Source organism: Misgurnus anguillicaudatus, chromosome 9 (genome assembly GCF_027580225.2).
Source record: "Misgurnus anguillicaudatus chromosome 9, ASM2758022v2, whole genome shotgun sequence".
Lineage (NCBI taxonomy): Eukaryota > Metazoa > Chordata > Actinopteri > Cypriniformes > Cobitidae > Misgurnus > Misgurnus anguillicaudatus.
This window is the reverse complement of record NC_073345.2, coordinates 4,883,165-4,909,863: the sequence shown is the minus strand read 5'-3', so window position 1 is coordinate 4,909,863 and position 26,699 is coordinate 4,883,165. Positions and strand designations below refer to the sequence as shown.

Sequence of the window (26,699 nt, the reverse complement as noted above, 5' to 3'; positions counted from 1 at the left end):
AAAAAATATTGTTCATCCATTTATAGATTGACATGTATTCAGATTTTTATTAGAAAATTGACAACAATTATCTTTTCCATTCAGATAATTTTTAATTGTACATTATACATCATTGCTTTTTGCACCTGTAATACTTTTGAAACTGCTAGTCCCTGAACAGCCACCACTATAAAAAAATTCCTGACTCTGCTACTGCACTGGAGTGCAACCTTTGCACAAAATAATGCATATAGTATTTCAGATATGCATCTACTAAATGTATTTAGCTTTGTTTGTGTTTATCTTACAATTTATCCATGCAAATTTGATCAGTACGTTTATTATTTTGGAATTAAAGAAATGATCTTAGTATTGATATAGCACCATGCTTTACAATTTGGACTACATAGGCAAAGATTTAAAGGCTCATGCATGTTAGTCACTTGCTCACACATTTCCCCTTGCTGTTATATATATATAATTAAAAAATAAAGTTTCCGGACTAAATGTCTTCTTTAGGCATCGTTGATGTTTAGTGTGACCACTATTGCTCAAGTGGGAGGGGAGTTTACCCTTAAAGCTTGACACATTACTTTACATTTTTATAAAAAAAAATTTAATACTATATACACATTTCCTGTATTTTCTGGATGTTTTCTATTACCCTAATAAGTCCCTTGGGGTCAATCTTACCCCCCAAGCCACTTTTTTTAGTTAAAAAACACAGGGTTCCTTCATCACAGTGGAATAAGATTTTGTGACTTTTCCAGATTATCTGTTAAGATTCATATAAAAAACTGGGCTTGATTCAGTCGTTCTAAACAGGTGTAAAAAAATTCACCAAAAGAAGCCCTTTGGGGTTAAAATGACCCCAATTGAAATGAATGGGAAATGAAAAAAAAAAAATAATAATTTTCCCCCTTTTATTTGTCAAAAAAAATCAATGCATTCAGAATAAACCTGAAAATATTAACACAGAACGGTAGGCCTGGTACTAGAGCACAAATGCAATATAGAAAAGACATGCTCAATCACACACACACAAACAGACACACAAAGGTATGACTGCCGCAGAGAGCATTTTTTACAGAAGTTGGCAAAAAAAAGCCACAGATGCAAAACAAAGATGTAAAATGCTCACACAGGTGTGTGCGCGCAAACACACACACGCACGCACACGCACACACACACACACACACACACACACACACACACACGTGCGCACAAACACAGACTCACACACAAATACACAGTAAAACTTACACGCACATAAAGACACAGACACACACAGAAAGAAAGACAAAGTCACAGACACACACAGACACACACACGCAGACCCAAACCCTTACATTCAGTCAAATGTCTGTGGCATTTTGTAAAAACAGACATTTCAAAATGAATCAAAAACTACAAAATATTCTACTATTTGAAATAATATTTATTTTTAATGTCCTTTCTAATGTTTATATAAACATAAATTCACAAAATGTTTCACTAAAGTGGTGATGTTGAGCAGTTGGCCACATTCAGTGAAATGAATGGGTCTCTACCAGAGCATGTGAGCGAAGCTGAGCGGTGTGACGCTCCGCTAAATATTCCGCTCTACTGTTCAAGCGCTCCACTCAGTCGCTCGCCGTCCAAGCAAGCGCTCCGTTAACTTTCCGCTCACGCTCGCAAATAAACCAATTTTCGCTCAGATCCCGCTCCGACATAAAAAAAATATTTAGTAAGCCTAATTGTTTTCTGTACTGACATTCTTGGATAAAATGCATTTGCATTAAATTAAAGTATTAGCTGATAAATCGCAGTTATGTTTCAGAATGACATTCTACAGCTTAATTCGTTTTTATCCATTTAAATGTATGAAATAAAAGTGATTAAATTAAATTAATTAATTTAAATGTATTAAGATCCTTGGCAAACCTATCAAAAAATGCAAAAACTGAACAGTATTTGTTTTTTTTATTTCAGTAAGAATTGCTGTTGTGCAAAAGAGCATTCAAAATAAGACACATTACAAACGCACACCTACGAGTGCACAATGTTCGTAGAACTTCACAAAATATACATTGGACTATCAGCATATGAAAGGCTCACACAATATAAAATTTACTTAAAGAACGTTTAGCCTATTTACAGGCATTAATGAAAGAAAAACACTTTCTAAAATTAAAATACACAATAGGCTGCGAGGAACTTCGTAGCTGTTGTGCAACAGAATATTCAAAATAATACACATTAATAACAAACGCACACCTACGAGTGTGAATGTGCGTAGAACTTCAGAAAATATACATTGTACCATCAGCAAAGGCACACACAATATAACATTTACGTAAAGAACATTTGGAATAGCCTATATAAAATGCATTAATCAAAATAAAACACTTTCTAAAATTACAATACACTAGGCTGCGAGGAACTGCGTTTTTTTTAACGTCTTTTAGTGTTTAGGTCAGAACTGTTGAATTTACTTTTAGAAACATTAGCTTGGACAAAGTATCAGGCTTTAGGCTCATTCGGTGTGCCCGGGAAAGTAATCCGGCGGCAGAAAACACTCGCTCAGCGCTGGAAGAACCACTGGGGATGCTGAATATTTTACGGGCGACCTTGGCTAATCGAGGCAGGGATCCAGCATTGGTTTTCCAAAATCCTAGTACATCTTCCTGAGGGCTTTTTCGCATTGAGCCCATGTACTCCTCCATCTCACCTCTGGCACTGTCAGCTACACTTGAGTCACTTTCATATGAGCCGAAAATGCGCGACTTCTTGTGAACATTTCTGGCTTCAGTGACTGTTTCCACGCCGCTGCACTCTGCCTCCTTCACCAACAATTCGCGAATCTCCGCGAGTTGATTGTTCACTGTTGCATCTCTAATGATCCATTCGGTTTTAAATCTTGGATCCAATACAGCCGCTAACACAAGGTGCTTGTCAGCATAGAATCTCGTAAAACGAGAAGATATGTTATTTGACAGTGTCTCTGCAAACGCACGAATGGGCAGGGACAGGGTTTCTGGCAGACTGGACGAAAGCTGTTTAATTTCCATAACAGCTGGAAGAATTATGCCCAGGTTTCCGAGCTCTTTTTGCATAGCATTAGTAAGTTCTGCCAGAGGTGATAGCACCTCAGTCAGGGCTTGGAGTTGAAGCACGTCATTCATAGTCAGCTTACTGTTCTCAGACATGGTCATCTTATTCTGGAAGTGTGGGTCTCTTTCAAACATTTTCATTACGGATTCAATCATGCGCAGCTGACTGCTCCACCTGGTGATACATGCCGGAGTGGGACGCACACCTAGTTTATCCGCCTCCTCGGTGTTTAGCGTGCTTTTCCTCACACATTTTACAAGTTTTGCCGTTCGTGTTATAAGATTGTCCACATCAGCATGGCTGTTTATCGCATCCTTTAGGGCGAGTTGCAGTAAATGGATAGGGCATCGCATATGGAGATTGCTTTCAGTGACATATGTGGTGGTCATGTTCTCCATGATCTGTGAAAAATCTGTGTGTTGACCTTCATCCTTGTCCCCTTCCTCGGGGTCCTCTTCATCGCCCTCCTCCTCTTCTACCGCACTTCCATCAAACCCTGGGAGGTTGAAAGCCTTAATCATGTTACTGGCGCTGTCAGTCACCACCCTGACAACGCGTCTTTGTACACCCCAGTGTTGTAAAACACTTTCATATTTATGAAAGATATTCTCTGCTGTGTGGTGTCCTTTAAGATGCTCACAGGACAGCAACACAGTGTGACCATTGAATAGTTCATCAACGAAACTTGCCACGACACCCAGAAAGCCGTGTCCTCTTCTGTTTGTCCATATGTCTAAAGTTATTGTGAAGCCATCTCCTAACTGCAACAGCTCACGAAGTCTGCCATCCATCTCAATAAGAGCATTTGGCATCAGAGTATCACGTACTGTATTGTAGCATGGGGTGGTGTACCCGGGCTGGGCAACGCTAACAAAATGACGCATACCTTCTCGTTCACCTTTTGTGAGAGGTTCATAATCCATGTATATCATCTTAAAAAATGCATCATCTAATTCTTTCTTCCGTGTAGTTGACACTGAGAATTGAGGACGCTGGGGAGCAAAAAAGTTTTTTATCTCCCTTTTTGCAGTTTTATCTGTAAATAGCAAATTACATTGCATTATTATTTTTTTGCTGCATCTAAATTATATGTATGGTTCGGGTAAGATTTTTATTTTAAATTGGTGTAATAAATTCTGTAGTGTTTTGTTCTGTATTTACGTACACTACCGGCCAAAAGATTTGGGACACTTGACTAAAATGATAACTGTGATCTTAAAAATTATTTATTCTGTAGGTGTATGGTTAAATGCTTGAAATTACTTTTGTAGGCAAAAAAAATACCTGTGCCAAACAGATTAATTTCTGTTATTAGAAAGCAAAAATTTTAGTTTAAAATATAATTTTTGAAATAAATGACTTACACTGAATATTGAAGAAAAAGAAGCCAAAAAAAGAGCCCAGATTATATGGACTCCTTCTATACTCTTTAAAATTCACCCTAAACTGAAAATTTGAGAAGCTTCTTGAAAAAAATGACATGCTTACGGTTGTGCAATTTCGGGTGACTGCACTCTCCAGATAATAAAATATAAGAGTTTTGATTTATTTTGGATGCTTTTAGTCACCAACATGATTCTCACAGTTAAATTTGTGTTATGCCATAGTTTGGACGAGTTTATTATTATTCTGTAATATGGAAAAAATATAAATAAAGAACGAGTGAGTGTCCGAAAACTTTTGGCCGGTAGTTGTGTGTTTGCTATTAGACCTAGTTTAACTGATACGGAGCTCCGGATATAATTAAAATTAACAATTTGTTTCCACGACATCCACATGTTTTACTAATTCACAATTAGTAATTTATTTATTTTAAGTAATAATAAATGTAAGAAGTAATTACGAAATATTATAATAATTCGTTCCACGTTTTAGTAAAACTATAAGGAACGAACTGTTGAATCGTGGAAACGAATTCTTAATTTATGGCCATACTTTAGACTAAAATGAATTGTTAATCTGTGTGTGTCCATAATGTAAAGATAACTTCTAAATTTGTGGCCATGATTTTGCATCATCGTGATCGGATTCGGGGCTCCATTCAACATGAGAGTCTTACCTTACTTATGTATTAATTTATTATCGAATGGTGTGTGTAACTAACTAGCTCACCTTTTGATGCACTACCATGTTTGCGTAGCACATCCTCGTGCTTTCTGGCTATGTGCCGCTTCAGATTGCAGTTTGAATCTTTGCTAACCCTCACCGTCTCTCCACACTCCCTTTCAATTTCTTCTCCCTGATCATTCTTAACTTTTATTTTACCTTTACATTTATATATTAGTCTGGCAACTTCATTAAAACAATATTTGAACTCCATTACTTATTGCTAGCCGTTTTTGCAGATTCTCGAACTAGCAAATTACCAAAGGGCATTCTGGGATGAGCGAGCGGTTCTGAGCGTATTGAGCGAGCGGAGCGGAATTTTCGGAAATGCGCTCTGCGCTCTGATGAAAATATTACCACACCGCTCAACGCTCCGCTCGCGCTCCGCACCGCTCACATGCTCTGGTCTCTACGGGCATCTGCTGGTCAAAATGATTTATTTCCTAAACAAATTCAACACATAACATCTAGATCAATATCTAAAAACAATTGAAATCAAATTTAAATAATCATTTATGTGAATTTTTCATAAAAATTATCTTTTTAAGGCAAGTTAATGGTGGAGTTGAGGAATTGAGTGGTAAACGGTTACAAAAGTAATTCATATCTCCCAAAACACAGCATTAATGTATAGATGGAAGGTAAAAAAAATATATTATTTGTATCATTAAAATTTATATATTGTTTGTAATCACACTTTTAATCTCTGGGGTCAATTTCTTACCCCCCAAGGAAGTCTACGTGTGGAAAATAGGGTCTTCTGGGGGTTAAAGAGACTGAAAAACAATTATATATGAACATTGCATAAACAACAAATCTAATTGTGGCATATATATTAGGCCACAATATATATTGTAGTAGTAGTTACAAGCATTAAGGCAAAATGTAGATCAAAAGGTTGGAAAGGTCAAGTGTGTCTAAACGTCTGGCTGATTTGTTTCAAAACCATTTTTGTCCTTGTTTAGCACTTACATAACACGGCTGTGATGCGCATGCCTGCAGAGAACACAATCCACCATGAAATTGTGTTTGAAGTTTATTGCACTTATCTGACCTTGAATTATGCAATTAAATGATTCATATCTGAGAGTGCTGCCATCTAAACCTGATGCCAAACGAGGTGGAAGGTCTGTTTTCCTTTCCCCATAATGAAGCACAGCTGAGGCCTGTGAGCAACTAAATGCATCCAGTCTCCTCTAGAACAGACTCTCATCTGCTGTTTTTATGTGATGGCCTTTTCATCTGCAATTATGATCTTTAATAAAATAGCCTCAATTACAGTGCATACCAGAAATAAAAACATACATCCGCTTTGAAAACTGAGCAAAGATTGTATTCTGTTCTGTTTAATTCACACACACGCACAGATTCACCTGACATCTGCCCTTCAATGAGATGCATACTGAGTAATTAGAGTGATTTCTATTGGCTTGCCTCAGGTGACAAATTATAAGTCACTCAAGCATTGAGAGAGAAATGACTTCAGAAGAATATGACGCCCTCAGCAAAGACTCACAAAAAAGCCGGCACAGGTCTTGAGAAAAGATCAAATATTGTTTTATTCATCCACCATCATTTTACCGGTTTAATAGTCAGTGTTTAATGTTTTATGTTCACTGATGCAAAGCATATGTTTAAACCTTATTTAATCACAGGAAATGTCTAAAAATATTTAAGGTGTTATAACCACATATTTCCTGGTTTCCTGACAGTCGTTCTCATAGATATGTATAATAAAGGCTAGATGTCTCTCCCGGGCTGCTGGCCAATTGAGTGAAACGTCCGCATTTGGCGGCCATCTTACCACAGGGCGCTCGCTCACTCGTAGCATTGCGTTTAATGGAGCATGTACTTTTAAATGACCATAACTTGCTTTTTTTCTAAAGATTTTCAAACGGTTTGGTTTGTTATAAACATCAGAGATGTACATATGACACTGCATACTTAATGAATAATTTTCATGAATCATGTTAAACCAGAATTAAAATCCAGAATTATAGCCACGTAATAACGTTTGTAAGAAACCAAACCGTTTGAAAATCGGTAGAAAATTGAGCAAGTTATGGTCATTTAAAAGCACCTGCATCACCAAACACAATGCTACGAGCGAGCGAGCTGTCTGAGGTAAGATGGCCGCCAGGTGATTACGTTAGAGACTCCACCGTAACACATTTAGCCTTTATTATACATATCTATGGTCGTTCTGGTCTGTTGTGCAGTCAGCTTTATGTGTATCCTGCTAAAAGAAACAATAGACACCATCACAGAAATTCTATTGGTTTTATTGAGAATTGTATTGGTTCTAATGGAATATGGCCCAAAACACACTACAGTGATTGGTCTTTGTTGGTATGTATTGGTTCTATTTATTGGTTCTTATGGAATATTGCCCAAAACACACTACAGTGTAGTGGTTTTAATGGTAAAAGCAAATGGCTCCTATTGGTATTTTAATGGAAACCATTAGAATTTTCTGTAATGGTTTTATGGGTTTTTTTCAGCAGGGTAATAGATAGGTAGCTAGGAATGAACAGACAAACTTCTCAGAATCTACAAATCAGGCAATACCTGTGTGAAAATCACACCACCACATGACCAAACATCAGGGGGGCAGGGTTTCATATTTTTTTGAAGCTTCCCTGGGCGCCACCACTGATTAGCAGACCCCCACCTGCTGTTAGCGTTCCATTGACTCCCATTCACTTTGGCGTCACTTTGACAGCGAATAACTTTACATCAGATGCGTTTAAAGACTCCATTTGTCCATTAATTATTCCTAAAGAAACACGAAAATGTATATAAGGCTCCATTACCTTGTATCTTACGTTATGGCCCAATAAAAGCAGTTTTTGTAAAAATATGCTAACGATTGCATCATAACCTGCGACTCTCTGTCGCACAGTAGAGAAATTACAGTATAGACAGGAGAAGAAGCTCGCAGGCAATCTTTTCCTGTCTATGAGGCAATCGAGGGTACGTGAAGGCATAAAGTCAAGGAAGAACCCTATAGAGAGTCCAAAAATCAACGTGACAAAATTGTTCAACAACGTTCCTTTTACCGTCTATGGGTGATTCAGATTTCTCTTGGCACAGCTATTAGAAGACTTACAATTGTCAAACAGGTCACTCACATCACATCCACGTCATCAAGCTCAGTTTGAGTCTGCGCAGTACGCTAGACCCCCAGGAAGTGTGGGCTTCTAATTGACTTCACTTGTCTTCGTTGAATCCAATGGGGTCGCTGTGTCCATTTCTTTTACTGTCTATGCCAAATATCAGTAACGCACGGCCTGTTTAGCTATATCCGTCAATTAAGCAAAAATTGGAGTGTAAACACTAAAGAGAAGTAGAGAGGGAGCAGATAAAAAGAGAAAAGCAATATAGCTTCATGATTGACCTTCAAAAGGCTGATTTTATTGAATAAATACAGCATGAGCGCTGTACATTTCAATATCAAATTCTGTGTTGCTTTGTGTACTCTATGGGGTGGTTTCCCGGACAGGGATTAGACTAGTCCTAGACTAAAACATTTTTAAGAGCTGTTCAAATTGAAAACAACTTGCACTGACATATCTTAAAATACATCAGGGCCCTTTGTTTTGCTTTAAAATGCAAACAGATAATATTTTTATTAAGGCATATTTGTTAAAACTAGTTATATTTCCTAATTAAACTAAGGCCTAGTCCTGGATTAAGCTAATCCCTGTCCGGGAAACCGCCCCTATATTTCTGCTGTTTTGAAAAGGGCCACCTGTTGGCTGAAAAAGACCTTCTACTGTTTTTGTTCAGACCACAGCAAAAAATCTACCCATATTTTATGCAGCAAACATACAGTAAATGTGAACTGGTGAGAAGAACATGTGCGTTGTGAAACTGGACTTAGCAGCTACGTGTCATTTAAGCTATTTTAAGACATGAAGAAATAATATCACAGCGGAAAAATTATATACAAATTTTAAGAGACTAACGTATAAAGAGTTTGGTTCCAAAACGCAATAAGCGGCATTTAAAAAAAAAGAGTTCAGTATTTTATAAGGTCAGTATTAAAAAGTAAAATATTAATTTTAAGCAAAATCCAATATCTGCCATGTTGTTCTGTCATCTTTTCTCAATTTTTTCCCCAAAATGTGATAAATGCCACTCCTCCTTTTCTGCAGAATGCAATAAATCTGTTTAACCAATCACAGCGCACCATTCCAAAAAAAGTTCAGCGACGACGTCAAGTATAACCGCAGCAATGACAGTGTTCTTAATATGACAAAGTAAGTGTTTTGATTAATGCCATTAATGTTTATTTTTTTAATCAGTGTATACCACTAGTTAACTAAATAAACATTACATGGCAAAGATGAATGCACATGTATATATTGATTCAATAGATTTATAGCATTTTGAAAAAAAAAACCTGCATTTTGTTGAAATAAAAAGTCATTTTAAAATAAATCTTTGAAAATAAAATTATGGATTTGATTTTTTTTATGTTATTATAACCTAAAGATGCTATGTAAAAGTTTGTAACAGAAAATCGTGGTTTTCATCTTGTCACTTTCTTGGTATAGAAAACACATTTTTACTGAAATTAGTCAAAATGGATTTATTGCGTTTAGGAACCAAATCCTTCGTACATTTGTGTGTTATTAAATGAATATAATTGATTAATATATTTTTTACTAATGTAATAATGATGCAGTCTGGGGTATTACATGAACATGGTGGCGGTGATGGCAGCAGTTAAGGTGGGCTGGAATGTAGTCAAATTCCTGGCTTGATTTATTGTCTCAGTCAGTTCCTCACTGTAGCAGTATGACTATTTAAGATTAGAGAATAATTAGATGCATGTATGAACAAGACAGATATTTTTATAACTAGACAGGGATTAAAGTAGGACAAAGTATAAAACGTTCAGAGGATGTCTAGAGGGTTTGGGTTAAGTCTACAATTAAATACTATAATGAAAAACAACCAAGATATGAAAAAGGGTCTTTTTTTGCAATGTATATGAATAGACGTAAACATGTTCAGTCATGTGCTAAATAACTTGCGGTATGTTTGGGAAACATTTGCAATCCATTATAATAATTTACAATTAGGAATCTGTGAGATGAATCAAATTAAATTTGAATATGGTGGCAATTAACCATATTTATTACACAGCGCTCTAATATGCTTGATTCTGATTGGCCAGTCGTGACAGGTCGCCTGAAACTATTAACACAAGGCTGCAAATCATTTTGACAGGTACAGTTTAATACCACACAAAAAATATCAATATATCTTTTAATAACATATTTGACACTATATTTGCAAATGATTAAACCAAATGGCGTGTTCGTGACATTATCTTAAAGTAAGCTGTTTTCCTCGCGGAAGGTCTGCATTCATTAAAAATGAGCAAATAAAATATTTCAAATCAATATTTAATGTTCCTTACCTTACTTATGAGGTAAATAGTAATAAGCAAGATAAAATACAGTAGGCAGCAGGTTGTTATTGCAAAATAATCCCCTTCAGCCTGCTTCGCGTCAGGTCCTGATCACACCGTCTGGACTTATTTCTGTGATAAAAACCTGCTGCCTATATCCCTTATTTAACATTAAATGTCAAGTGCTATAACTTTAAGTCAATGTACTAAAACAAAAAGGCCCGATTTCACAGACAAGGCTTAGCTAAAGCCATAACTAGGCCTTAGTTAAATAAAGATGTTTAAGCATCTTTTATAAACATGCTTTAGAGAAAGACGTTACTGGTGTATCTTGAGACAAATCAATAGTATGGCATATTTTAAGAAGTTATTTTCATTTGAGAGAGTGTTTTAGTATAGGACTAACCTTAACATTGTCTGTAAATCCGGAGGAAGTGGGCATAATGTAGAATCACTTTGATGTGTTACATAAAAGAAATAATAAAGCGTGAAAGCCTGAAAACGGTTGTGGACTGTGTCTGGTGTGTTAGTCAATGTTGAGAAAAGATCATCCTTCACATAGCTCTAATTTAGTGGCAGGCTGTCAGAAGATGCTACAGGCTCTGAGCTCAGTCAATCTGTGTAAACAGATGTTAATTGTTAATTATTGTTGGGATGCAGCCTAATCACCACAGTCAGCAGATTGCAAATAATGCATGGTATTATTAAAGAGCTTTAAGACATGCACCATTCATTCCGCAGTGCCCTAGCCTTAAAGGCTAATATGTCAGCATTCTGAAAAGTGCACATGGCAAGCATATGCTAATGCATTTATCAATGCTTTATGCATAATGTAATGCATACACAGTGCAGTGAGCATTTGAGTGAACATTAAAATTGAGTAAACATTCATACATTTCAATATTTGGTATACTGTAGGGGTTTGCCATGACGCTGCTACAGGCAAGGTCTAATCCATATAATCCCAATATAATTTGAGAATGTTAAATCTTATGTGCTTCAATGGTATTGGATATTTGATTAGAGGAGGCTTCTTTAATTTCACATTGTGTTCCTTATTTTAAATATTTTTCATTCCTTTTGCTCTTTTTGTCTTTTGGATTCCACGTTTAAAAATCATGAAAAAAAACTTTCATAAATATGAAATATTGTCTTTTTAAAATATAGCAATATGAAGACAAATGTGGATTTTCATTACTCTGTAAGTCTCTTTGCTTTTTCAGGTTTTGTGGAAAGTTTGAATTAGTTAGACTTTGAAAATGTACCTGTCACAGACTTCCACAGGGCATAAAAAGAAAGCTTTCATCTAAAACTGGCTCGTAGAAATCGCAATTAAATGCAAGTTCAGCAACCTCGAGCCCCAAAGAGGTGGAACATTTCTAAGTAGGTCAACCTTATTCTCAAACTATACTTTTTTACAGTGCCTCTGGATATACTGTTTAGCGAAAAATTTTGGATGGATTTTATGGTTTATATATGTTGACTTCTATACTGATAAGTGTCAGTTGAAACTCAAATGCAGCTTAAACCTTAAATATTGTTTAGCACAAGAGGAATTCAGTAAAAACCTAAATAAACAACAACTTTTGAAGTGTCATATAGGTTGTTTGCACATTGGTTGCTATGGTGCGAAATGCAAATGGAGGGAAGAAAGTGATTTTCTATGTAAAGACAGCCGTATTACAAACTCAAAATGCTTATGTTTTATGTCATTTTTAGCTGTTAAAAAATGTATCAAATCAAGAAACCACAATGAGCTTTTATCTGAGTTTATACCTTCAGTTTATATTAGTTTATATGTGTCTAAACCAGTACAATATGGGCTTTTCTTCGTCTCGTCCATTCTGCTTTCCACTTCCTGCCCTCAATCTGAATTTTGCATGTCATCGGAATCACGTGACTGCAAACAAGCTATTTGGCTTCACCCCTGAACTACGTCGTTCTCCTGAAAAATACATCTTATTAATCTGGCAAAACAGGAATTGTTTATATAATATATTTATTCTGTTGCTAGGGTATTGTATTTGATTGCTATGGAGTAAATTGGCATCTACCAGTGATTATAACCCGAGTCACTAGTAAAAAGATCCAACCATAATATCTCTACAATGTTCTGATGCAGAGATATATCGCTTTGTTTATTCCATTGCTAGGGTACTGTATTTGGTTGCTAGGGAATAAATTGACATCCGCCAGTGATTATACTTCGAGTGACAAGTAAAACGGTCCAACCGCCGTGTCTCTATGATCTTCTGATGCAGAGATATAAGACTTTATTTATTCTGTTGCTGGGGTCCTGATTTGGTTGCTAGGAAACAAACTGGCATCCACCAGTAATTATACTCCAAGCCACAAGTAAAACAGTCCAACTCCCGTGTCTCCACAATGTTCTGATGCAGAGATATAAGGCTTTGTTAATTCCGTTGCTAGGGTACTGTTTTTGGTTGCTAGGGAGTGGCTTGGCAGTAGCCAATGATGATACTCCATAGGATACTTGCCATCATGAATGATATAAACCAACCTCCATGTCGCCATGACATTCAGATTTGAAGATATAACTGTCTGAATTTTGTGTTGCTAAGGTGCTCATATTTAATTGCGGTTTTCTAGGCAGATTAGTACATGATGTAACTACAGAAGAGTCAAGTTCTAAATAGAGACAGAACACAAATTTGAAAACCACGCCCACCGGGGGGGGAAGCAATCCAACCGTCTCCATTGACTTTGTATTGCGAGAAGCCGCCTCCTTGTCATTTCTGGCTTATAACAAAAAACTGAATAATGCCTAAAAGCTGCTGTGTGACAATATGTACAGCTAACAAGCCAAAGAACCCAGAAATAAGTTTTTATAAGCTGTCGAGCCGTAAAACCCAGTCTTTAAGGAGAATAAAGTGGATCGCCGACTACATTTCCCCCTAGTGGACGCAGTTCTACTAAAAGAAGTACTATGAAAAGTTGCCTGTATCAATTTTTGTGTCTTTAAACGCTCATTTTTTGGGGTCGACAGGCATTATTCCGTTTTTTGTTATAAGCCAGAAATGACAAGGAGGCGTCCTCTCGCAATACAAAGTCAATGGAGACGGTTGGATTGCTTCCCCCCCCCCCCCGGTGGGCGTGGTTTTCAAATTTGTGTTCTGTGCTCTGTCTCTATAGGTAAAATATTGAATATCTTTGGTTATTTTTAGCGCGATGATAATGGTCTAATCAGATTCAAAGGATTATGCTAAGCTATGCTAAAAATGCATGTGCCAAACCCTGAGATCAGCTGAATGTATTCCAAAACGGTAAAGATCAAATGTTTAACTCTAGGGGAGCTGGAAAATGAGCATGTTTTCAAAAAAGTGGAGTGTGCCTTTAATGGATGTCTGAGTAAAATGAGCCCACTCCCTTGTCTCTATGACAGTGTTCTGCAAAAATATCCATGTAGACTCATTTTAATGGCAGTGGGATTGGTTGCTAGGGTGCCCAAAATGGTTGCTAGGGGCGTGGCTTAATAGCTCTAGGATGATCCTAAGAGACTGATTGGATTCCTGATTAAAACGAGCCCACCCCATTGTCTCTACTGCACTGTAATGTGAAGATATCCCATCTGGAACATTTGTATTCCCTTATATGGACATGTCCCTGCCCCATTATAAGTCAATGGGAAGTTTTGGGCACCTCTTACACTCCAGGGGTACAATGTACACCACAATGTGATGTGATTTCTTACAGAGTCTACCACCTTCTTCAAATGTAGTAACCCACTTGGGGCCAATCTCATTTCTCTGTTTTACCCCTTCCTCTTTGTCTTCGTCTTCCCCTTGCCCCTCGAAACCGAGTAAATCAAAAAATCGTTCGTCTAAAAAATGAGACACCACTCGATTACCGTTTGCGTCACCTTCCCTTGCGCTGGCTGCTATGTAAACAGACAAGCGTTGACAAAAAAGAAGATGCCGTTGTCTCATCAGGTTGTGGTAACGATTGCCTGAGCAGGGCTCAACAAATAGCTCATAACTTAGCTGCTAGCTAGCGCCTTAACTAGCGATTCAAAACAAAAACATTACAATTAAAACCGCTTGAACATTTTATTAAAAGTCTCATAAAACATGAGTGTCATAATATAATATAAATTAAACTGCAGAAAATAACGTTACTTTCATTTGTGCGACTCCTTGACAGTTGGACGTTCATCAATAAAACGTCTTGATGCCGGCTCTCCTGAGATATTCCTACGTTAACGTTTACCCCTCTCTTTCAAGTGTGGTCCTTATCACACTTCGTTTCAAGGGCTATCCTACGCCTTGGCCCTAGCCCTTGATCAAACTGAGAATTGAGACACCACTTCGCCTCACATGAACGAGCAAAACCGAGGTTAAGGGGTAAGACAGAGAAATGAGATGCACTGTTGTTTCTACAAAATCCTCGAGGGGAGCTATGACCGGTCAACGTTCGGCGCGATGTTAAGTCAATGGGATTTTTCGGGTGTTTCTTCGCTTCCCTTTTGGAAATCCTGCACCCGATCTCATATAAAAGTGATAGCACACCATTCCTCAATAAACTGGTCGATTTGAGCCGTCATTCATGGGTCTACGTCAAACCGTGCTGGACGAATTACAAGACAAAATTTTGTCAGGATCTAAGAAGAATAAGAATATCCCTGAGCAATAATAATAGTGATGCTTTGCATAAATGCAAGCACCACTAATAAAAATATACTTTTAAAATGTGTTTATTGGTAACACTTCCTTTGATGCCAGCACTTATAAAACATTATAATGATATTCCTAATGCATTATAATTCAGGCATAATGTCTTATTAAAAACTCAATGCTGTTGTATGCTGCATCGTCTGATAAATAATCAACAGTTACAATACTGTATAAAACTTACCTACAGTCTCTCTGATTCTAAAGAGTTTGATGGGTTTTCTTACAATATCTTATGATTTATCTCATAATATCTTATGGTAGACTTTGCATTTGTCACATTAAGCAATAAAAGGCAATTGACAAGACGTAGTAAGATATTATGCAGTGTAAGGATATGAGAGATATAATACATTAGAACTGTGATGTTCACCGTGTGTCATAAATCATCAAATCATCATAAATCATCAAACTCTTAAAAGTTAGAACCTCAAATACTGAAGGTAAGTATTATAATTTATTGTAAACGTGTTACATTTTTAGTGCAGCCCTTTTCGAAAGTTTAGTTTTTAATATCAGGATTTTGATTGTATGTTCAGTTATAATAAAAGCTACCTAGTTACTATTATCTTAATATACTGTTATCCGTCTATGTTTTACACGTGGGGTGCACTTTAAAAACGTATTATCTTGATGTTCACGATGGCAAAGACTTAAAATGCAAATCTTAAATAACAAATGGAAAGTAAAATTCATGGCTGCACAATGTATTTTATCTTTGAAAATGTAAGTTCTGCCATGTACGTCTCCCATTTTTCAAAGACGAACGTTGACCTTTACAGAAAAAATTCTACCTTTACTGAAGCGTTATGTAATTCCCAAGGAGATTGTCTGCAATATCATTCACAGCAGCTGCTACTTGACACCAGGGAGGACGCAGTGCCAGGAAATGGGCTGCAGCCAACATGCTGTTCTGAAACTCATCAAACAGACGACTGCTCACCTCACATCAGTGTCAAAAACACTGACACGACACAGATAGAACAGCAGTGAATATAAAGCATCGGTGATATCAAAAACAGGAAGCACTAGCGCTGTCAAGAGTTTAAGACGCTGAAGGCAACTAAACCTCTTTAGTTGAAAATTACTGCAGGATCGCTGACTCTCACAAGGTCATTGTAGACTTCCTTATTTTCAGTAGGCAGACATGCCAAAATATGAAGCACTTAATTTTCCATACTGCCCACAGAAGTGGGCCTTCTGTCCTATTGGGTTTTCTCAAAATGATACGCTTCACTTCACATGATTATGGTCTAACATACAGTGAACGCAAACAGCCGTGATGGTTCAGTTAGATACGTCGATGGCTCAATGCTTTTGACAAGAAGGGATCTGAACTCTCTTTGAGCTCTCTGTGTGAACTGGAGAGATCACAAATGGCAGGGTCTCCTCCTTATGGTCTTTTTATGTCTATGTAGCCAAGCATTTGAAGGGACCATCTGTTCCAAGGGCATAGTTTGCCGCTGTCTATAGTAGACTCATCAAATTTAATCAAAATGAAAGTCGATGGGTTGTCTCGTCCTTGCTTACAAATATGCGACCTTGATAGGGTCATATATTGGCACCATGTGTCTGAGCTGTTCTAGTACATTAAAAAAATCAAGGGTTATTTTCATTCCAGCATTGGGTCAAAAAAGGACAGTCGTTGGGGTAAAGTTACCCCTATATTATATTTGAAAATAACCCAGCATTTTTCCAAATTGTACAACTTTTAAGCGTGTAATTGAAATGTTAATGACGTTCTTATATCTCAAGTGCTGTACTAGCAGTGCAAGAGTATACACATACTTGAAATTTACCTTGAATGCACTGAAGTGTCTGCTTGTATAAATACATAAACACTTTTTCCTCTCAGCATAATATCCAGGGACATCTCTAAGTAAGCCATTTGTACTGTTGAAAAGTATAAAAACACTGAGACGCTAAAAATAAGGAGACACACCACACATGCACACAAAACATTCTTTCTGTTTTGCATATTGTAGCTTTATATCACCTCCTTTAAATTACATCTCAGTAAAGAAATGAATCCATGCGCTTTATAAATGCAATTTTTATTGAAAAAAGTTCCACTGCTCTGTGCATTACCTTTATGAAAAGGATTTTAGTACATATAATGCAAACCCTAGCATGAAATCATCAGTGTCCGTTCTGTACACGACTCGAATAAATATATACTGTAGATATGACGAACAGCTAACAACTTATGTTGAATCATTTTGCTTTGCAGCATGACAGTACTGCCATTAAAGCATGGTAAATGATTTATCCAAGACTAGCAATAAAATATGTAGCAATAGATAGTATTTACATGTGCTCTTTACAAATATTGTAGTCGTTACTGAAACACTTTGGGTTTCTGAGTTTTTTTTATACACATATGACCATAGTTGTGCAATCCATTGAGGGTGAACCTCCTCCAGGGGGAGCTAACAGCTTCTCACGTTTGAAATATCCATATAATTTTGTGCAAACCCAGACTAAAGAGTTGACAAATAAATGCAGTTGCTCTGTATATTAGTGTGTTGTGGCTGAACGTGAAAGATACAATTTATAATAAAGCTCACATTTTTACAGTCATTGTTATATATTGTTAGATCAAAAGTTGGCGGTCATGTAAATAATGTCAGAAAGCAACCATCAGACAAAGTTTCAATAAACAAACAAACACATTAAACAAACACAAATGTAATTCTTAAAAAGTAATTTGTTGTGTTGGCCTTATTTAATATTACGGTTATTAACAAATTAAGTAAATTAACTAATTCAGCAACCTTGCAGCATTGAGACTACATTGCTCTGAACTATTTCTCAATATTCTCTCTATGGTAAATTTGTCGCAATAACCTGCAAAATCAAAACTTTAACCAGTTCTCTCATATTGTGAAATACAAATTATTTAAATTTGTATTTTTTATAAGCACCAAGTATAAATGTATTTATTTTTAATCCATAATTAATGTCATCCTGTAATGTTACAAGTTATGGAGTGTATAATACAATACCAAAAAATACAATGCAGCTTTAAGTCATTGCAATAACTGTTATGTAAATATATGTAAAGGTACAACATCCTAGTGTCTGGAAAATGTCTAATTTTGTGATGCTTTATTTAAGCGTGATTTATACTTCTGTGTAGGACCTACGCTGTAGCTATGCCATAGGCTGTGTGTTGCTCTACGTAGCCTGACGCACATCACTCCAAAAATGTACCAACGCGGAAATTCAACGCGTTCAATGCAAATATTGAAACAACACATTTTGTGTTACTTTTAACACCACTTGTGTTTTATTTTAACACAAAATGACACATAATGTGTTGAAATTACACATAATGTGTTAAAAGCTTAACACAAAAAGATGTGTAAAAAATAACACATCCTTTCTAAGAGCGTAGTCACTGTCTATTTACCTCCATCACGATGCTTCTCCAACAACGTACACAACACTGCCTACTAGCGAAGAAAATGCTTTTTAGTTTTAGTCACATTTTAGTCACTTATAAGTTTTAGTCAACGAAAACACAAAAAGGTTTTAGTCAAGTTTAAGTCAATTTTAGTAAAAAAGGTAGTCTTTAACAAAGTAATTTAGGTTAAAAAGTGTGGTGTATTTAATACTATTAAAATGTGCATTAAGGTTGTCTTTCAGGGCTTGCCGTTGTTTTAGTCGTTGTGCCTTTTGCGCATGTCATAACAAAAAAGTTGAGCCTGATATACCCTCATGTTGAGTTTGTGTGTTACGCTGAGACCTCGCTTACAAAGTTGAGAAACGCGTGCCTTGTCTTGTTATTTAAATACACCACAAAAAGTATTGGAAATGGGCTTAGGTTTGACAAGTAGATACATGTAAAACCTTAAGCTTACCATGAAATGTGTCACAAGCCGATTGTCGAGTAAAATTAAATGTATATGATATGTTAGCAGCGTTACTTGTTAGTTACCTTTAAAAAAATATTAGCGTGATGAGCCTTCAGGTACCGCTTGCGGTTGGTGGTATTCTTTCCACCTAGTTTGTGGCCACATATACTGAAAGTATGTCCATAAATCATCTCGTCGTTTCTGTTTATTGGCGTCACTGCCAGGGTCCTTTGAACTCGACACAGCCGCAGGTGTGTTGAAGCGGCAGCATTGCTGATACTTTTTAGCTAAAAACAGAGATTTCACCCAAAATAGGCAGAAATGACATGCATTGTGAACGTCAGACTTATAATCATTTTCGTTCCGTCTCGTCTCGTCAACGAACACTCGAAAGCGTCTCGTCATGTTTTCGTCACCTCAGAGCCATTTTTAGCTAGTCATCGTCGCGTTATCATCATAAAAAAACAACACTGCCTAGGCTACAACATAAGTCCTATGCTGAAGTATAAATCCATGTTTAGACCTGTGTAGAAAGTAAAGCAAATAAAAACAAATACCAAAAATAAAAGCATTTGAAAAAAAAACATTAGAAAAAAAATTGAAATGTTACCAAAAGGGGATAACATAACCAATGTCACAATAAATTGTTATATGTTCTGGTGTTTTAAAATAAAAAAGAGAGAATTGCTTAAAGAACTACTAAAACACTGACAAAGTGTGCAAATCTTCTTAAAATACCTTAAATTCTTTCTACATTAATTTAAAGGAATAGTTCACACAAAAATGAAAACTACCTCATTGTTACTCACTCCCAAGCCATCCTATATATACATTATATGACTTTCTTATTTTAGCCAAACACAGTCAGAGTTAGGCTATATTATATAAAATCCTGACACTTTTCAGCTCTTTTCAATGATATAACTCTTGACTGTATTAGGCTGAAAGACGTAATTTACACCTAGTATGGCTTAAGTTTGAGTAAAATATGGGCTATTTTGGGGGTGAACTATGCCTGCATTAAATTACAAATGTTTTGAATTGACATCAGTTTATTAATTCAACATGGATGATCCCTTTTCTACAACCTGAAACATACCTGTATGTATAAAGCACTATGGATGGTTACATTATCAAGAAATCAAAGGTAATTCGGGTTGGCACAAAACGATAACCGGATGTTAACCAAGTTGAGACAAAAAGTCGACACAAAACAGCGAACAATGTGCATCATGAGGCACAACTATGTCATACCAAAATGAATATCATTAAAACAGCACATGGTGGGTCTGTTGAGCCGATGACTGAGTAACAGCCTGCCTTGAAAGAGAAACAAGTTGAGCTCTGCTCTAAATATATTACTGTATGTGCAAGATGATTAGAAGTGTGATATGAGTCTGTGGGTGTCTCATTACCAGCAAACGGAGGAATGATGTTAGTGTTGATATTTTTGAAGGGAGAATTTTCAAGAGACTCTAATGATATCTCGTTTTAATATGAGTATAAACTAATCAAAAATTAACCATGCTGACGCGTACGATGCAAACAGACCAGGATGTGTATGTATCCACAAACCGCACAATATGAAAATTTGCTCAGCTGGAAGGTGGATGCATTTAGCTTTAGAAATCGGACTGTACAGTCTACAGACTAAGATTATGTTTTGTGTAAGAAAATATCAGACTGTATAAAAAAATTACTTATATGTAAGCTTGCTCTTGTTTAGTTGGATTAAACAAGAAAGCAAGCAATGGAGAGTAAAATGATGCTTATTGAACGCCTGTTTTTGTTTAATCACTTTTGTTTTAGTGTTTTTTTTTACTTTTTTTCTGCAATAATGCTGCATGAGGAGTGATGCCCAACATCTCCATTTTCATAAGCATTGTGAACAACCTGGTGATTTTTGATTAAAACAGAAAGTTTGTGCTTGCATATGTTACATTTTATTAATGATGGGTTGTAATTGGTTTGTTTCTCATGAAATGTATGTAGTCAGCAATGCTTTATGTTCCCAATATACTTCTTAAATACATCAACAAATTGAAAACAATCCTTGAGTTGTTTAATGTAGCAACAATGTTGTCCATCGATAAATGACAGATATCTATAAATGGTTTTAAATAATCGAAAATGTAGATTGTAGTGTTCAAGTTGAGGTTTCCTGAACATTTTCTTTTTTATAATGAATGACAATAGAAGACTTTAAATATTCGCTCATTTTTGGCCTCAAATGTGCATGCAGTATGATGTATATCACTACATTGTACAGTATTCAACTATTTACAACATTTGTACATATGTTTTCTCAGCCATGACCGCACATGAAAAAATCCAGGGTTAACAAATCGTATAGAAATTCCAAAGACTTAAAAATTTACATTTGATCTTTAGAATGCAACAATAATCATGGGTCATGTTTTTAGTATTTTATGGATAGAGTTTATCTCATATAGGCCTGACAGATTGGAAAGTTTCCCGAGATCTCAATTATTTGATGCAGTTCTCATCTTCAGGGGCAAATAAAACATGTAGGCATGCAGTACCTTTGATTTTCTGCTCTTGCCCTTCCAATTCAAAATTTTCCTGATGTGATCTCACAAATTCAGGTTCCCATTCCCTGCCATGGCATTTCGATTTTGTTTTGTTTTTTGCTTTGCTACAACTTTTGCTTTGTGCACAAGATATACTCTCTAGAAAAAAATTGAACAGATGAACCAACAACTCACAAATTACATAAACCCTAAACACACCTACATAAAAAACAAACAAAACAAAAAGATGCAACTTAAATTTTTCACTTAGGTTCACATTTCCAAGAGATGGTCTCGCCGGAATTTGGAAAATAAATAAGGCCAGACTAACAAATTTAGGGGATGTTTTAAAGATAGAGATAGGAAACCCAGTAAACTAGGTTGAATAGACCAAAAGCGGTAGGAAAGAATATACGGGCATAAGAGTCTATCTTAGCGACACGGATGTGTAAGCGACCGTGCCGCCACGCTCCTGAGCGACAGTCTTCAAAGCAGCAGAAGAAACTGGTGCAGTCCTTGCCGTCCAGACACTCGTACCCATATTCCTCATCTCGCTCCTGCATGTGTGTGGCGTTGTTCATCTGGATGGCGGTGGCCGAGCGCGGGCGAATGTCTACGGTTGGGGCCTGCTTTAAAAGACAAAACACAATCAGCTAGGGTCACATTAAGAACACGGGATATTACAGCAGGTCTGAATTCTCCCAAGTCTCCCCGATGGGTAATTTGCACAGTGAAATGTATTAAACAATGTCTACTGGAACAGCAATGTAAAGCAAATTATACCATTGGGCAAATCATAAAGTGAGGCAAATGTCTTTCTTTCTTGTATGACTTTATCTGTTTTTCTCGCTCGTTCGCTTACAGCTTAAGCTAGTGCTGGGCAACCCTATTGAGCATTTTCACACTAATATTTGAGTAGGCTTTTGTACTTCTTAGCTATTTTTTCCAGACTGTACAAATTTAAGACAGTTTAATATGTAAACAAAGCTTACGATTACTACATTCCAAAAATGAACAGTAAGACAGCAAGCTGAGCAAAATCTCACCTGTCTAGTCATTTAAATCATATGCACCAAACATCTAATGTATACGAGTTTTTTTTCCACACCACAGTCAAATTGAGGAGTGACATGAGACAATGCTTTGTTTATTACTAAAGGATTAACTGACATTTAAAGACCCCATGTTCCAAAACATAAAAAAATAAAAAATAAATCCCAGGAAAACCGATAAAAATATGACTCATTTTACATTTCCGAGTCCCATCTAAAGTGTTGTCCAATAAAAGGCTGTCTAGAATGCCATCTTCATAAAACTACCTACTTCTGAATTTTTCTGAGTTTCAAAAATTGAAACTTGTATATTATATTCATTCATTACACACAGACTGATATATTTCAAATGTTAATTTCTTTTAATTTTGATAACTATAACTGACAACTAAGGAAAATTAGAAAATTGTGAAAAGGTTCACTATCGAAGACACCTGGTGTCACACTGTAATCAGCTAATTAACTCAAAACACCTACAAAGGCCTTCAAATGGTCTCTCAGTCTAGTTCTGTAGGCTACACAATCATGGGGAAGACTGCCGACTTGACAGTTGTCCAAAAGACCATTGACACCTTGCACAAGGAGGGCAAGACACAAAAGGTCATTGCAAATAAGGCTGGCTGTTCACAGAGCTCTGTGTCCAAGCACATTAATAGAGAGGCGAAGGGAAGGAAAAGATGTGGTAGAAAAAAGTGTACAAGCAATAGGGATAACCGCACCCTGGAGAGGATTGTGAAACAAAACCCATTTAAAAATATAAGGGAGATTCACAAAGAGTAGACTGCAGTTGGTGTCAGTGCTTCAAGAACCTCAAGAAGACTTCAGCTGTCGCATTCCTTGTGTCAAGCCACTCTTGAACAACAGACCGCGTCAGAAGTGGGCTAAAGACAAAAAGGACTGGACTGCTGCTGAGTGGTCCAAAGTTACGTTCTCTGATTAAACGTATATTTTGCATTTCCTTTGGAAATCAGGGTCCCAGAGTCTGGAGGAAGAGAGGAGAGGCACACAATCCACGTTGCTTGAGGTCCATTGTAAAGTTTCCAAAGTTAGTGATGGTTTGGGGTGCCATGTCATCTGCTGGTGTGGACCACTGTGTTTTCTGAGGTCCAAGCTCAACGTAGCTGTATACTAGGAAGTTTTAGAGCACTTCATGCTTCCTGCTGCTGACCAACTTTATGGAGATGCAGATTTCATTTTCGAACAGGACTTGGCACCTGCACACAGTGCCAAAGCCAACAGTACCTGGTTTAAGGACCATGGTATCCCTGTTCTCCATTATCCAGAAAATCTATTAGGCATTGTGAAGAGGAGATGTGATATGCCAGACCCAACAATGCAGAAGAGCTGAAGGCCACTATCAGAGCAACCTGGGCTCTCATAACACCTGAACAGTGCCACAGACTGATCCGAGTCCATGCCACACCGCATTGCTGCAGTAATTCAGACAAAAGGAGCCCCAACTAAGCATTGAGTGTTGTACATGCTCATACTTTTCATGTTCATACTTTTCAGTTTCAGTAAAAATCCTTTCTTTGTATTGGTCTTAAGTAATATTCTAATTTTCTGAGATCCTGAATTTGGGATTTTCCTTAGTTGTCAGTTTTAAAGGTAATAAATTCACTTTTTGATGATATTCTAATTATATGACAGCACATGTAGTAACCACTAAAACATACAATGATTTCATAGAATAAATCTTTAAATGTTTTAGATAATAAACGAATATATTGGGATCTCATGGGAAACCTGTTCATTCTGATATCAAATTGTGTCTTCATCCAACTACTTAAGATAGCAAGTTGCAAATCGTGGTGACTGTCATGTAAATTTAAAGCTAATTATTAACAAAGTAACAATCCATTTAACAATATTTTAACAGAGGAAAGAATATTGTGATTATAAAAGCATTACGCCCTGAGGTCTTTAAATGAGTTTTGTAGTTATTTTGAAGAAATGTTAATTGCAATGATATAGAATTGAATAATTTTTTATAGTTTATTTTTGTACCCAATGTCTGCTCTACCAATAATTTCCCAACATCCTAAATATCTACATAATCTTTATAAGTTTTTCTGTTTTATGTCATGTAAACATGATCAAATCTGAAGACCACCATGGTGATTCACAGACAAAAGTTGTCATGTTTTTTGTCCAGCAACATAAAATACCGTAGTAAAGGTAACAGTTCGCTAACATAAATTATTAATATCCATTCAATATCTCGGCCAATGGTGTGTCATGAATATACAGTACAACCTAAAACTACACAGCTGTTACAAGACCTGCCTGTCACACACACGCACGCACACAAACCCCATGAGAAATAGATTCACTGCGACATGGCTACATTTCTAAAGTCACATTCATTTTGCCCAGCACTAGTACATGAGGAGTGCTTCAAATCCCTTTGAAAAACGAAACATAACCAGCTGTGCATGCTGGCCCTTTGGTGTGCACATTATGTGGCATTTAAGACAGAGCCACCTGGGGCTGTACGGAAACGGGTCATGTGACTCGCTTCTCAAAGGGTTGAACAGAAGCACAAGAGCACAAATAGCCTGTCGTGTGGATAGAAACAAATACACTGGCATTTGCAGCTTTAACCGGATGAAATACGACAACCTTAAGAGGAAGTGCCTCTCAGTTTACTGTAAAACTGGGATACAATGTAACTCATATCTATTCTTTTAACTATTGGCAGAAAATTGCATTGTTCAGTGATTTAATTTTTTATAAAATGTGAAGGTTCAGTCATTAATCCAATCGAAGTATATGCTTTCTGAAGCCAAACCAGCCGTGAACCACTGACTGCATACTAATGCAACATCGGACCTCCAGCATATTTTAAACTATGCCCAACGAAAGCTAAATATAAACCCGTGGTCCCACGCACAATGACTTTTAAAGGATTACTATTGCTAAGTCTGCCAAATCTATCAGACTCCTGCTCTCTAATTGGGCTCAGGGTAGTTCATGTGGTTGTCTAATTTCAGCCTGTTAAAGCTCTGCTGACTATTTCTGTCAGGTTTAATGCCCCATAAACAAACACGCAAGGAGGGCATAAAGCAGACACTTTTTTAATTACAAGAATGATGCAAATGTTTCAGCCAGCACTGTCATCTGATTGGGTTTTATTAAAATAAAGAGCCTGTGTGTTGACATAGTGACTCACTGCCTTTAACAGCTTAGGGAAGTTCAGTGCTAATGTTAGTGCAGTTAATCTTCAGACCAAACACAAGAGCGGTGCGCGCTTGCGCAGAATGCAGCAGAAGCATGCATGATTAGTGAACTTTACACGAGCAATATACCTTGGAGGAAAAGAGCCGCAGGAGCTTTTGTCCACAGGAAACAAAAAAATATGAAAAATTAAAAGATGTACACAAACGAACAACAACTGAAAACAGACACATGAGTCAAAAAGGACTCTTCAAGTGGAAAGAGAACAAATTACTACAATCTCACACATGTACATAGACACACAGGAGGGGAATGCAAGGTTATGCAAGATTATATTAAAAGAATGAATGCATGTCCTGAAATATAGGTCATATTTTAGAAAAACATATCTGTGTGCAAGGGTTTACTTAAAATACTATGAAATGTACTATTATATCAGCATTGTTAGCAAACATTTAAAATAATTGTATACATTTTAAAATCATTGGCTATTTCTATAAAACAGCAGCAGAATTATGATAAATCACACAAATTGTCCAAAATTAATATCACTATGATCACAGTAGGTCTTCCAATTCTACTGTAGATACCAATTTATGGGCCAAAGTGCCTGTATGTAGTAGGGATGCACCAATGTCTTGGCCAATAGTCAGTATCAGCCTTCATTTATATATTGTAAGAACATGTGTATAGCAGGCAATCATTACAAAACAATAAAAGAAGAATATAACCCCCTTCACATCTACAATGATAACCCCCAACTTTGTAAAGCTTCCCCAATCTTCCTCAAGTCT

General features: G+C 36.7%; 1 protein-coding gene across 7 annotated transcripts in view; it reads right to left on the bottom strand.

The window, feature by feature from the left end:
* Positions 1-21,065: 21,065 nt before the first annotated feature.
* The window catches only part of gabrg2 (gamma-aminobutyric acid type A receptor subunit gamma2), a 70,774-nt gene continuing 65,140 nt past the window's right edge, over positions 21,066-26,699 (bottom strand). For 4 of the 7 annotated variants that reach the window (XM_073871051.1, XM_055180204.2, XM_073871052.1 and 1 more), the window contains 2 exons: positions 26,037-26,060; positions 21,066-22,305 (listed from right to left, as the gene is read on the bottom strand). In XM_073871051.1, coding sequence (XP_073727152.1) covers positions 22,024-22,305; positions 26,037-26,060 — 306 coding nt within the window. In that variant the 3' untranslated portion in view covers positions 21,066-22,023. The remainder of the gene's footprint in view (positions 22,306-26,036; positions 26,061-26,699) is intronic. The other 3 variants (XM_055180205.2, XM_055180206.2, XM_055180207.2) reach the window with 3 other exon arrangements.